General features: G+C 31.7%; 1 protein-coding gene across 11 annotated transcripts in view; it reads left to right on the top strand.

Moving 5' to 3' along the window:
• Window positions 1-13,188, top strand: part of SENP7 (SUMO specific peptidase 7) — a 134,258-nt gene that overhangs the window by 24,943 nt on the left and 96,127 nt on the right. For all 11 annotated transcript variants that reach the window (XR_005651501.1, XR_005651500.1, XM_039856855.1 and 8 more), the window contains 3 exons: window positions 432-481; window positions 8,410-8,508; window positions 11,464-11,561. Coding sequence is in view for 9 of the 11 variants with exons in the window: in XM_039856855.1 (XP_039712789.1) it covers window positions 432-481; window positions 8,410-8,508; window positions 11,464-11,561 (247 nt within the window). In the remaining 2 variants the exon portion in view is untranslated. The remainder of the gene's footprint in view (window positions 1-431; window positions 482-8,409; window positions 8,509-11,463; window positions 11,562-13,188) is intronic.

Raw genomic sequence — 13,188 nt, 5'->3', positions numbered from 1 at the left:
GTTGCGTAGATGCTTAGCTATGTAGTGGAACTAAAAATGTTTCTCTCAACTTCTGCTCCACCTCCCCGCCCCCTATATCATAAGTATTGAGAAGTTATCTGGTCATACAGTTCAACTAACATTTATTGAATACCTGTTAGATGCTAGGGCTTTTGCCAGGAAAATTCTTATTTAGTTTTTAGAGCCAAGTTTTCTTTTCTTCTATGTCATCATACATATTTTGGTTAATGGAGACATTTTGTGAGAATCTGCTATTCTTATTAGTTTTTGATCTTTATGTTTTTAGTCTGTCAGGTTCTGTAAAATCTATTAATGTAAATTATAAATCTAATAAGTTAGTGTAAAACAAAGATGGCTGTGAAAGGATTTATTTTATGACATCGTTTATCTCATTTAGTTATTAAATGATAATTTTTACCATGTCTTTGTAGAAATTGTCACGGAAGGAAAAAGAAAAAAGTCATCTTCTGAGTTACATAAGGTATGCATTAATTTTTTTTTAACCTATTCATTATCTTTAGAGTTACTTATAATGAAAGTATTTTGCTGTTTGTCTTTTTAATAACATTTTAAAGAAAATACTGTAAAACCATAACTAATTGGTGTTTTTTGGGGCATAGTGTGTATCCTAATTAACTGAGGGTTAACCAGGAAACCCTTTCTGGCATCAGCCTTGTTTAAATCATTATAAGATGTACAAGTATACTATCTAGGCCTCATTGTAGATTTTATAAAAAATATTCAGTCTTCGATGACTGAATAAATTAGAGCACCTCATGCTCATTCATTATAATACTGTAGAAGACTTACACTCAAGTCACGTGCTGACGATTACTATTTGGAATATGTTCTTTTAAACCTCTTGTTTTTCCTTTATTTATTTCTTCTCTATAAGCCAAGAGTAGCAAAACAAGCAAAATGTGAAGTTTCTACCTATTTAGGAAGTGTTTCAAAAAATTAATCGGTTTTTAGAAAGTCTTTTTTTCCCTCTAGAATTTTGTGATTTAAATGCAGTAGTACCTTGATTTATAATAGTTTATTAGATAACTTTTCTCTGAAGCATTATAAGTTATGCACAGAGGACTTTGTCACTGAGAACTTTAATTTGGTACATTTCATAGAACAAGGAGGGAGAAGAAATCATACAGGAGAGCTATAAAAGGGAATAAAGAATGCCTTGTAAGTCCACACAGAGAGCATGACTTTGGGTACTCTGTACCTTGGCTTTCTTCACATTTGTGGGATGTGGTTCCTTTATATAAAATTCTAGATTAGGTTAAGTGGGGTAAATGAGGCAGGTAAAAAAGAAAATCTTAACATTGCTACCATACCCAGTTTTAAATACACATATACTGACTACTACTTAATACCTCCAGCGAAGTGAAATGTTCTGCCTTAGGCTATTGCTTCATGAAATTTAACCTGAAATTCCACCATTAGAAATTTATAATATTGAGTAAATACATTTCTCTTTCTTATTTTTAGATGTACTACAGTATTTTTTAAGTTTTTTTTTCAAGTAACTTTAGATTTACAGAAAGTTATAGGAATAATACAGAGTTCCTGTCTACCCTTCATTTAGGATCCCCCAATATTAATATCTTACATAAGCTTAATACAATGATCAAAATTAAGAAATTAACATTGGTGTAATACTTTAAACTAAACTATAGACATTATTTGGATTCCTTCAGTTTTTCTACTAATGTCATTTTCCTGTTCCAGAATCCAATCCAGGATCCCACATTGCATTTAGTTGTCATGTCTTGATTTGCTGCAATGACAGTTCTTCAGTGTTTTTTCTTTCATAACCATAACACTTTTAAAGAGTACTTACTGGTCAGTGTTTTGTTAGATATCTTGTCTCAGATTTCTTATGATTAGATTAAGGTTGTAACTTTTGGGGAAGAATACAACAGAAGCGATATACCAATCCCAATGTATCTTATCAGTGGGTACATGATGATCATGTGTCTTATTACTGATGTTGTCAGTCTTCGTCACCTGTTGAAGATGGTGTCTGCCTCGTTACTATATTGTACAGTTTCTCCTTCCCTTTGTAATAAATAGATATTTTGGGAGAGATAGTTTGAATCTATGCAAATATACTATCTCTTCTCAACTTTCAACTACTGTTTTAGCATCTTGCAGTGGATCTTGTCTGTAACAATTATATACATGATATCCTATTGGTAATTTTTAATTTTACTCATACCTTTTATATTTATTAATTAAAATTCTTCTGTAATGGAGAGCTGTCCCTCTTCCCCTGTTATTTATTTATTCATTCAATTATTTACTTGTATCAGTATAGATTCATAGGTATTTATTTTATTCTCTGGATTGTAATGTATTACTATTGTTATTGCTTTTGTTAATCAAAGTTTTCCAGCTTTGGCATTTGGAGATCTTTCAGATTGGCTTCTGTGCCCTTTTGACATGCTCTTTTTTTGAGCATTCCTTACTTTCTGATACTACAAGGTACTTTTAAGGAGCCCTGGTTCTTTTTATTGAAGATGGTATTTGGAAACTCAGGTCTGAGTGTTAGGTGTGTTCATTGCTGCTGGGTGTCATTGTATCTAGGCTCTTTCAATAAGACAGGACTAGAAAAATATAAGCATGCTAACCTATACACATATACACATCTCTATATTTATTTCTCTATCTACTTCTCTGTACATCTATAAAAAGCCATGAGTTCAGTACTGATACTTTTGATTCTAATCCAACACCACGGGGCTTGTTCTAGCTTTCTCTCTTTCCTTATTTTTATTTATTTATTTTATTTCATTATATACAGTTTGCTTACTTAATTGTTTGACAATAAAATACAAGTAAAGACGTACTACTGCATTTTAAAACTCTAGCATTTCTTAGAAAATTAGCATATTCTTGTTAGTAGTTTATATTATAGCTTTTTTCTAGGATAGCTAAGGAAATAAATTACTGAAAGATTTAGAGCTTTGATGGATATAGGGACAAGATACTGACAACATTTTGAGTTTAAAGTATTTGAAAAATATTTCTAAAGCAAAACTAGTTTGTTGTAGAGAAATTAGAAAATTGATTAGAGCAAAAAGAAGACTACCCAGATACAACTAAAAGCAATACTTTCGTGTATGTTCTTCCAGTTTGTCTATACATCTATAATAAACAAATATTTAAGTATTAAAAAATAGAAAACCACAAAATTCTGTTTTATAATTTGCTTTTTCTACTTAACTATATACTGTGAACATCATTTTCTGAAATCAGATTTAAAGTATTGCTCAGTAGATATTTATCAGATACCTAACATGTATTAGACACTATACTAGATAGACATAAGTACCAGGGAAGCAGTGGTAAACATTTTTAATGACTACATTATATTCCATTATATGGGTGTGTCACAATTAATTTAACCAATATCCTATTATTATAATTTTGAGTTTTCAATTAAAAAAAATTAAAAACAGTGCTGCATATATCCTTGTAGCTTAATCTTTGGAACATTATTATCTACTAAATTATTCCTGGCTTTTTGATGGAAGCTGAGTGTAGATTAATTCAAGGGTGATCTCTCAGATAGATGTAGACAAAGAGTTTGAATACTTTGAATTTTGCTAATGGGGAGATCTATAGTCTTTGGATTTATACATGGGGAGGATGGTACTTTATTTTGAAAACTGAAAACAAGAGTTTTATTCTTCTTCGGTAAGTCATAGCCATATCTATGGGCAGACCCCCAATTTTCTTTAAATAATAGCTTTATATCTATGTAGTATCTGAACAAGTAAGTGATTGAGATTCTGAAGTTTTGTATTAAGAACATGGCAAAGATCATTTTAGCCTGAAAAGTTTAAAGAGTATATGTTATGACAAACAAGCAGAGACTAATGGATACGGACAGTAGTTTAATGGTTACCAGAGAGAGGGGAAGGGGGGGTAGGTATGGGTAGAGGGGGTCAAATGTATGGTGACGGAATGAAATCTAATTTTGGGTGGTGAATGCATAATGCAATATACATATGACATATTATTGAATCCTACACTTGAAACCTATATGATTTTATTAACCAATGTCACCCCAATAAATTTAATAAAAAAAAAACAAATTTACATGGGAAATAAAAAGAGTATGTGTTAGCAATATATAACTTGTCAATAGAATCCAGCATATATTTTTTTCCCCTGGGTTATCTGCTTTTGATAGCATTCTCTTTTTGAGGGAATACTGTAATGAACCTCAAAGTAACAACGTGAATTGATTTGCTAAATGGCTTGTTTAGTATTATATCACATGTAACATTAATAAATAAAACAAATGTTCTTAAGCTTTGTTTTTTGGAAGTTATTAGAGTGCTATCAATGTATTTAAGTATAACTTGAAGGGAAAGTGATTTATAACCCATTTTTGCCTGAACAGATTAAATTTTAATTTCTAAAGTATTAAGAGACTATTAAAAAATACTTAAAAAATGGATTAGGCATCCGTTCTGATTCTTGTAATGGAGTTATAATATAGGATTTGTAGAATTAATAGCTTAGAATCTTTGTTGCTTGTATACACAGTTGAGACCATAATTAAAATTTGTCTAGGAAGATATCAGATTGTTGCAAAAAAGACTTACATTATTTTTGATAATATAATCATTTAGAAAAAAATGAGTAGGAAAAATTGACAGTAGTTAGTTTTACCTGAAATCTGCTTGCCACTCTAATACAATATTAGAGTGAGAGATTTAGATCTATAATTTATTGACCAGGAAGCTAAAGCAGAGATTTTTTGGAGCTTTAACCCATTTCATGTTTGCCCTGCGAATACTCACCGGCAGTGCTTGCGGCTGCAGCGTTTACCCCAAAATAACGCGATTTGCAGTCCGAACCTTACCCCCAAAGTTTGCCATGAAGTATCTCACTTTTATTATTATTTTCACATTTCTCTAGTATATTGATAGTCTTTGGAAACAGATGACGTCATTCTATTTAACATTCTGTTTTTAGTAGTGGCATTTCCATTTACAAAATACAGTAATTCTTGATTGCTGAAAATGTTAAATCCTAGATGTTCTACTTTTGTGTTGTTCCGTGCTGAGAAATTTACCACACGAAAAAAATTATTAAATACTGATCGTCATATACATTTCTGTTCCAGTAAGATTAGAGACAAGTTCTGTTTAGAAATAACTCCAAGAACAGTTTTTATATTTTATTTTCACATTGAAACCAGTCAGATTCGCTTCAGCCTTAAAGAGTGTGTTTATGTAAAATGAAATTAAGCTGGCAGTGAGCTACAACATATTTTTCTAAATAGGAATTGGGTTAAATGTTTATTTTTTCTTGCCTTTAATAATTGCATGGTATTCCTATTAAAAAAAATAAAACATTTGGAAACATAGGAAAACACAAAAATGAAATTATCTCAGTATTCAGAGATAATCACTGTTAAACATTTTTGTATATTTCTTTCCATGTATTTTTCAATATGTGATTTTTTTTGCATTATGGAAGAGGTCATTCTGTACATACATATTTTCTAATATTGAAAATAATTTTTTAAGTTGTTAATTATTCTGGAACATTTTATTTAATAACAACTGTATAATATCATTGTTTTGTTTTACCATGATTTTCTTTAATTATTCTTTTATTATCATTGTTTCTAGTTTTTGTAACCTTGTTCATAAATATTTGTATGTATGTACTTTGATTTTATTTCTGTAGGATAAATTTCTAAAAGTAGAATTGCTAAGTAAGAGTACGTGAACATTTTCAAGGTTTTTATGCAGGTTTAGAGTTTTAATTACTATCCAGATGTCATGTGTCTATACTTTGGGGGAAGTTTGAAAACAGGGTAGATTATATTTTATGTCCATACTAGTGGAAGTATACATGAATATTTGTTAAAGTAAATGATTCATTGACATTGAGTCTAAGCCACTCATAGGTAAAAAGATAAAAATTGGTTAATGTGAAAAAAAAGAATATAAAATCTTTCACAGGGGACATCAACGTTCTTTTATAAGATACTCATTTTACATAATACTTGACACTTGTACCCAACTCTTACTAAATCTCAGTTGATGTCCTGCAGATTTGAGCTTGATCTCTTTTTAGGTTATTACGATGGCCATATAACAAATTTACTCCAAACTTAATGTTTTAAAGTTATTTTGCTCATGAATCTGGAATTTCTGCTGGGTTCAATTAGAGATAGCCTTTTTTTGTTCCACTCGAAGTTAGCCAAGTTGGCTTGGAGGCAGGGGTTTAGAATCATCTTAAAGACTCACTCACTTAGCTTGATACCTGTGCTGGGAAGACTCAGATGTCTTGGTGGCAATCTTTTTAGCCCTCCTGAGTGATCTTTCTACCATAATGGCTTCAGAGTAGCCAAGATTTTTTTACCCTTTGCCTCTGGGCTTCCGAGGTGTGTGTGTGTTCCTGTTAATACATGCAGACCCATGGAAAACTCCTAAGAATGAAAATCTACTTCTGTAAGCAGAAGGCAGGAAAAGACTGAAGAAAGAGGTTGGCCACTCCAATCTGGCAATCAGCAGAGTTTATTAAGGGAAACTTAAATGGGAGGCACATCTTGGGCAGCTGCAAGGTGAAGTAGATTTCCTGAGCCAGTTGACAGGTGCCAAAGAATTATATAGGATCAAAGAGGGGAATAGTCATGGGTACTAGTATGTGAAGGCTTCCAGGTATGAGAAATTGCTTTTCATGCTTGACCAGGTCAGGACAACAGCCTGTTCCAAGAACCATCATGTAGCTGGAGGCAGGGGAGGGATGCTGATTCAGTCAGAATGAACATTGATTAATGATCAGAGACAGTCTTTAAGGGGGAGTTTGCAGTAAGCAGTCTTTCTGGGCCAGTCCACCCTTCGGTCAGACAGCACTCATGTTACGAAACAGTCTCTCCTCCATAGTGCTGAAGGACGGAGAAAGAAAAAAGAGGGAGGGAGGAGGGAAGAACACTCAAGGATGTGAGAGATAGGCAGAAGCTATAATTACTTTTTATAATCTAGTTTTGGAAGTCACAGGCCCAGATTCAAGGGAAGGAGCATAAACCACTCCTGATGTTGGAGCACTGTCACTGTTACCTTGTAAAAAGAGCATATGGGATGTGGATTATTGGTGTGGCCATCTTTGGAAAATACAATATGCCATATTATCCAGTGTAGGCTAAAAAACCTATTCACAAAGGATTTATGGGTGTGAACAGCCAGAAGCCCTTGCCTTATCTTCTGAAAAAGCAACTATTGTTCCCTAATTAAAAATAGAAGGAAACAATTGATTTAGAGATAACATTGTCTTTTGCAGATGAAGAATTCTAAAGAGGTATCTTTTTATATAGATTAAGTATAAATAATTAGTAAGTTATTGATGCCCAGGAGGATTAACTCAGAGGTGGGTAGTGAAGTAAAAGAGTCGAGATACACTTTTTTCTAATTTATTTTATCCTTCTGATTTCTGTTTCACTTTCATTGAAATCAGTTTATGGATTGTTACTGGTTGTAGTTGAAACAGTGCTTATTATATATTATATTTTGTAGGCCGAACTTGATGCTTAACCATCATTTATAACTTTCAATATGAAAGTTAAGATATTTAAGTTTGAAACTAATGATTTCAAACTGTGACTATGATGCATATAGATTCATTCATTTGTTCATTCAACATATAACAAGCAATATAAAGGTGACTAAGTCAGGGCCTTCTCTTTAAGGACCTCCACAGCCTGGAGATGAAGATAGATATATAGACAGTTATAGTGTGCTATGTGTAATATAAATAATGTGATATAAATGTACCAAGTACTAATACCCAGAGAAAGGAATGCCTTGGTGTGGAAGTGACGGTTATGTGGGTAAGAGAATAAATTTGAGCAGAATCTGAAATATTTCACAAGGAGAAGAGGGAAGGGCATTCTAGATTGAGGAAACAGTATATAGAAAGGTCTAGAGATCTAAAGTAATTTGACATGTTTGAAGAAGGCTGAATAAACTTGATGTGGTTGGGATATAGAGTTTGTGGCATGTGGGTGATGTGAAAGAGCTTAGATTGATAACAGTTTTGTCTCTAAGTGTGGGTGCTATTGTTACATTTTAAGTATGATAGCCATAATTAGATTTGTATATTAGAGAACCCTAGGGATAGCATTTGAAAAATTAGAAGGGGAAGAGACTATAGGTAAGAGAATAGTTGTGAAGCTATTGTGATTCTTCATTTATCTATCTTTATACTGAATGAGATGTTTCTTTTTTAATAAAATTATACTTAACTGCCTATAAATTAAGCACTGTATTTAAAACTCTTTAAAGCTAATAGCAAAATATTAATGCAGATAATATAATGGTTCTGTTAGCTGATTCAGCTCTTATTTATATTTCAATAAAACTGATTATTTTCTCATTCTGGTTTCAGATAACAAAGATGTTAAATGTAAAACCAGATGATGTTTGTGTAAAATCATCACTGTCCAAACTCAGAAGCTCTGAACGGTGGGATCTCTCTTTGCAGGGGGTAAATAAAAACTAATTTCTTTAAGTATACAGTGTTATTTGGTGTGTTTAAAATATTTTAGTAAAACTGAATTTTTATTTTCTTATGCGTTCTTTTGTAGATTTTCTTGTATTACTTATTTGCAGATTTTAAATTAGCTTATTTCTGGCATATGTTGAACTGATGCTCTGAGGTTAGGGTCTTCTTCAGTTTACATCAGAGCATACCTTATACATTCTTGTTTTCGTCGTGACATAGAAATCTCATTGTTGTAAAATAAATTGTATTTTAAATTTATGAGAATATCAAGCTTCTTAGAATCACATGCTCATTCTTTTTTTTTGTGAATTTGAGAAGGCATATCTTAGAGGGTAACACTGTAGCACAGCTGTTTTTCAAAAGATATTCTGATTATAAATCTGGACTTTAATTTTATCCCTATTAAGCATTATTATAGAGATCTCATGAATAAGGCTTAAGATAGCACTTTTTAAGTATTTTTTCTCTTCCCTGGCATAAGTCATGGTCAGTTTTTTAAAGACAATTTTTCTCAGATTTTCCAGTTTATCCATTTGATGCTATATTAGTCTGCTAGGCTAACATAACAAAATACCACTGACTAGGTGGCTTAAACAACAAAAATTTATTTTCTCACAATTCTGGAAGCTGGAAGTCCAAGATCGAGATGTGTACAGGCTTGGTTTCTCTTAAGGCCTCTCTCTGTGGCTTACAGATGACCATTTTCTTGTTGTTTCCTCATATGGCCTTTTTTGGTGCCCCCACATCTCTGGTATTTCTTTCTGTTCTTATAAGGACACCAGTCCTGTTGGATTATGACCTCATTTAACCTTAATTACCTCTGTAAAGGCCTTATCTCCACATACAGTCATTTTGGCAGTTAGGATTCAAAATATGAATTTGGTGGGGGGAGGGGACAAAATTCAGTTCATAACTAGCATTTTAAGATAAACTTTAACTAACTTTGAATATATATGTTCTTATGTTACAGACAAGAAGAATTAACCATTTATTATAACTTGTTCTCAGAGGAAAGATTTGTCATTAATATTAGTTGCTTTAACATTATTTAAAATTTTAGTTATTAAATCATGAAGTTTTTATACAATGTGCAAAAAAGGGAAATAATAAATGGGACCAGATGATTTCTATTGACATAAAAAGAAAAAATATTTATATAAGGTTAGACAATTTGGACTGTATGCAAAGGTATAAGGGAAGCAAATAAAAAATCCTTCTAGGTCCCTTTTTCCTAAAGGCAACCACTATTAACAGTTTCTTTTTCCTTTCAAGAAAAAAACAAATGCAGATGCCCACATATGATTTTTATATTGTTTTTTTTTGATTGTTGCACAAAAGGGATCATGAAATACATATATCACACTGTATATTAAATCAGTTTAAGCACATGTTCTGTGCTTTGCTGTTTTCAGTTAATAATATATCTTAAATTTTTTTTCTAACATATCCAGATCTACCTTTCTTATTTTTTGATGGCTTTGCAGTATTCCAAAGATATACTACATACCATAATTTATTTACTTAGTGCACTGATATTAGTTTTGTTGTTTCCAGTGTTTTGTTAATAGAAACAGTGCTATAGTGAACATAATTTTTCATCTGTAGGGGCCCATTTTTGAGTGTGATTGCTGGGTCTACAGGAATTTGTATGTTAAGTTTTCGTAAATATTGCAAAATTGTCTCACAGAAAATTCGTACCAATTTATATTGCCATCAGTGAAGTCTCCCAGTTATCTACAAACTTACTAGCACTGGGTATAACCGCACAGTAAAATTGTTGCCAATTTTTTTATTTAAAAAAATTGTTGCCAATTTAATAGGAAGAAAAAAGATACTAAGAAAATGTTGTCTCTTTGCATTTTTATATATTGTATTTTATGTTAGAATATTGAATTGAGTAAAAATTATGAATTATATATAGTTGGCCCTCCATATTCTTGGGTTCCACATCCATGGTTTCAACCAACTGCAGATGGAAAGTATATGGAAATAAAATGTTACGTTGTTGCTGACGTGTACTGTGTAGTTAGTACTCTTATTGCTTCGGTGATTACAAGGGTTTTAGGAGCTCTGTGCCAGGAACTGGGGTCAGACACCAATATATATATATTTTCCGTTATTTCACCTTCATCGATTCATCCATGTTATAATGTGTCAGAGGTTCCTTCTTTTTTAAGGCCAGATAATATTTCATTGTGTATATATATGTGTGTATATATATATATACCACATTTTGTTTATTTGTTCATTCGTCAGTGAGACACTTGAATTGCTTTCATCTTTTAGCTTTAGTGAACAATGTTGCTGTGAATATGGGTATACAAATATCTCTTCAAAGAAGACAGTGTTTTCAACTTACTATGTATATAATCATCATACATCCTTATGAGATAGCTACTATTATTACATCCATTTTCAGATAAGGAAATTAATGCAGAAAAATAAGATAAATAATTAGATTCACACTGTATATTAAATCAGTTTTAACTTTCTAATCAGATTAAATCTAACCTGTTAGATGTCTGACTCTTGCCTAAAATTTTCATACAGCATATTATAGGGAACCAGTTGTGATTCCTTCCAGTTATAAATATAGTTAATTAAGAATCACAGGCACTATTTAACTTGGCATGTAATACTTTTTATTATTTCCTTCAAAAATTTTCATAGTTATGTAAGCTTTAGAATCTTAAAATGTTGATTGTCTGACTAAAGTTACCTTGAAATTTTAAAATCCATTTCTACTATTTTTTTGTTAGACTTACATTTCTGCAATAGCAAAAGAGCCAGGAGTTTTGTAGATTGCATTTTTCTCCCTGTGTGAACTGTTATGAATTTAGCTGTTTTATCTTGAATTTCTAAATAAAATGAAAATATAAGTACCTCTTTATTGTCATATTGCTATATTTATTATTAAAATTTTATTTTTTTCCCCAGTGGGAAAGAAACCTAAGAAACAAGGTCCTCTCTCTAGACCATAAAAGTAAAAAAGGTGTTCGTGGGTGTCCTGTCACTTCCAAGACATCACCAGAAAGGTAAGATATATATGTATGTATGTATAACATAGGATGGGCTTATACTATGTATAAATAGTGTGACCGTGGGTGATTCATTTATTCTCTTTGAGTCTCAGTTACCTAAACTTTTAAAATATTAAGGATTAAATGTAGTGGCCTCCAAGGTTCCTTCTAAGCTCTAACTTTCTGTGATTCTGTCATCTTAACTCCTGGTATTTGTGCATTTGGAATGTCTTGATAAGCTTTAGGTGATAATACAAGAGTTATATACAGACTGATTATAATGCTTGATTTATCATTTGTGTTCTGCAGTGAAATAGATGCTCTATTTAGCAACTGTGGTCATATAGTCATAGTATTAATGAATTACGGATATACTGGAGTTAAATATATAGGGAATTCAGATTGCAATTATCAGAAGGAACTTAAGAGCATTTCATGGTTGGACATCAGTAAATGATTAGAAGGTTATTATTTTACAAAAGAGTATTGAATTTTGAATTTTCTTTTTGAGTAGTACATGAATAAAAAAAACGACAATAGCAAGGTAAATTTTACAATTATTGGGAGAGCACACAAGTTAGAAGCCTAATTGGAGTTCTTGCATTTATGTAAGTGTACTTTATAAGGTACTTAGTCTTATTCTCCCCTGTCTGTAGGAAATATAAAAACATATTGGTGACTCCATAAAAGTTTATATACCTCCTGACCGTCTACCATACAAGGGATAAATTGTTAAGGTGAACAGAGCAGCTCAATAGATGCAATGATTATGCTTTGAGCCTCATAATAACCTTGAACTCAATTTATAGACTTGGTTTCTCCACAGAGTATTATGATATCAAAAGTTTTATTTGAGAGATGAAGTGCTAAAGTAGAGGAATTATATTTTTTAATTACAAAATTAAACAAAATTAAACATTTTCTGAGGGTTTACATGTACAAGGTGGTTTTATATTACGAGAGAAATATTTTAAAAACCTTGCACACTTCAAAATTTATATCATTTAAGTCTGATTTTCCCATAACAATGCTTGTAAGGTGGTGGGAACAGGTTCTTTGAGGATATCAATATCTGGTTATTATAACATATTATTCCTTTAATATTGCCTTTCATGTTCCTGGCATTATCTTTGGTATCTCTGATACTTTTCATTTTGTTATTCCCTAAATTATCAGCCTAGCACGAAGGGCAATTGTTTGGCTTTCCTTACAGAGCTTACTACATTTGACTTTTTCAGGCATGTTGTCTGCATTACACTATGATATTCATTTAATGACATCGTTAGAGGATAAAAAAAGATTTTAAAATTTAATAGCAGTGGATATTATTGAAATAAAAGCACAGCAGTACCTGAAATGACCATGTTTTTAAAACACAAAAAGAACAATTGTTGACATAGTCCTGACTAAGGAGGATGGATGGTTCTTTTTATTGGTCAGAGTGATGCAGCCACTCTGCAATAGTTTTGTTTACTCAGCTGGCCAGCTTCGGAATAATACACTGTGATTTCTGACAATTTTTTATATTTGGAGGGCTTTGTATTATTTTAAAATTTGTACCTGATGTAATACTGTATTGTTTATTAATAGCTATATTGTATTAGTTCAGATTCATAAAGTTAAAATGTTCAGAAGATTCTTC

This window comes from Pteropus medius, unplaced genomic scaffold, assembly GCF_902729225.1.
Source record: "Pteropus medius unplaced genomic scaffold, Ma_sr-lr_union100, whole genome shotgun sequence".
NCBI lineage: Eukaryota > Metazoa > Chordata > Mammalia > Chiroptera > Pteropodidae > Pteropus > Pteropus medius.
Note: the sequence above shows the minus strand (reverse complement) of the source record. Positions and strands in the feature narration are given on the sequence as shown.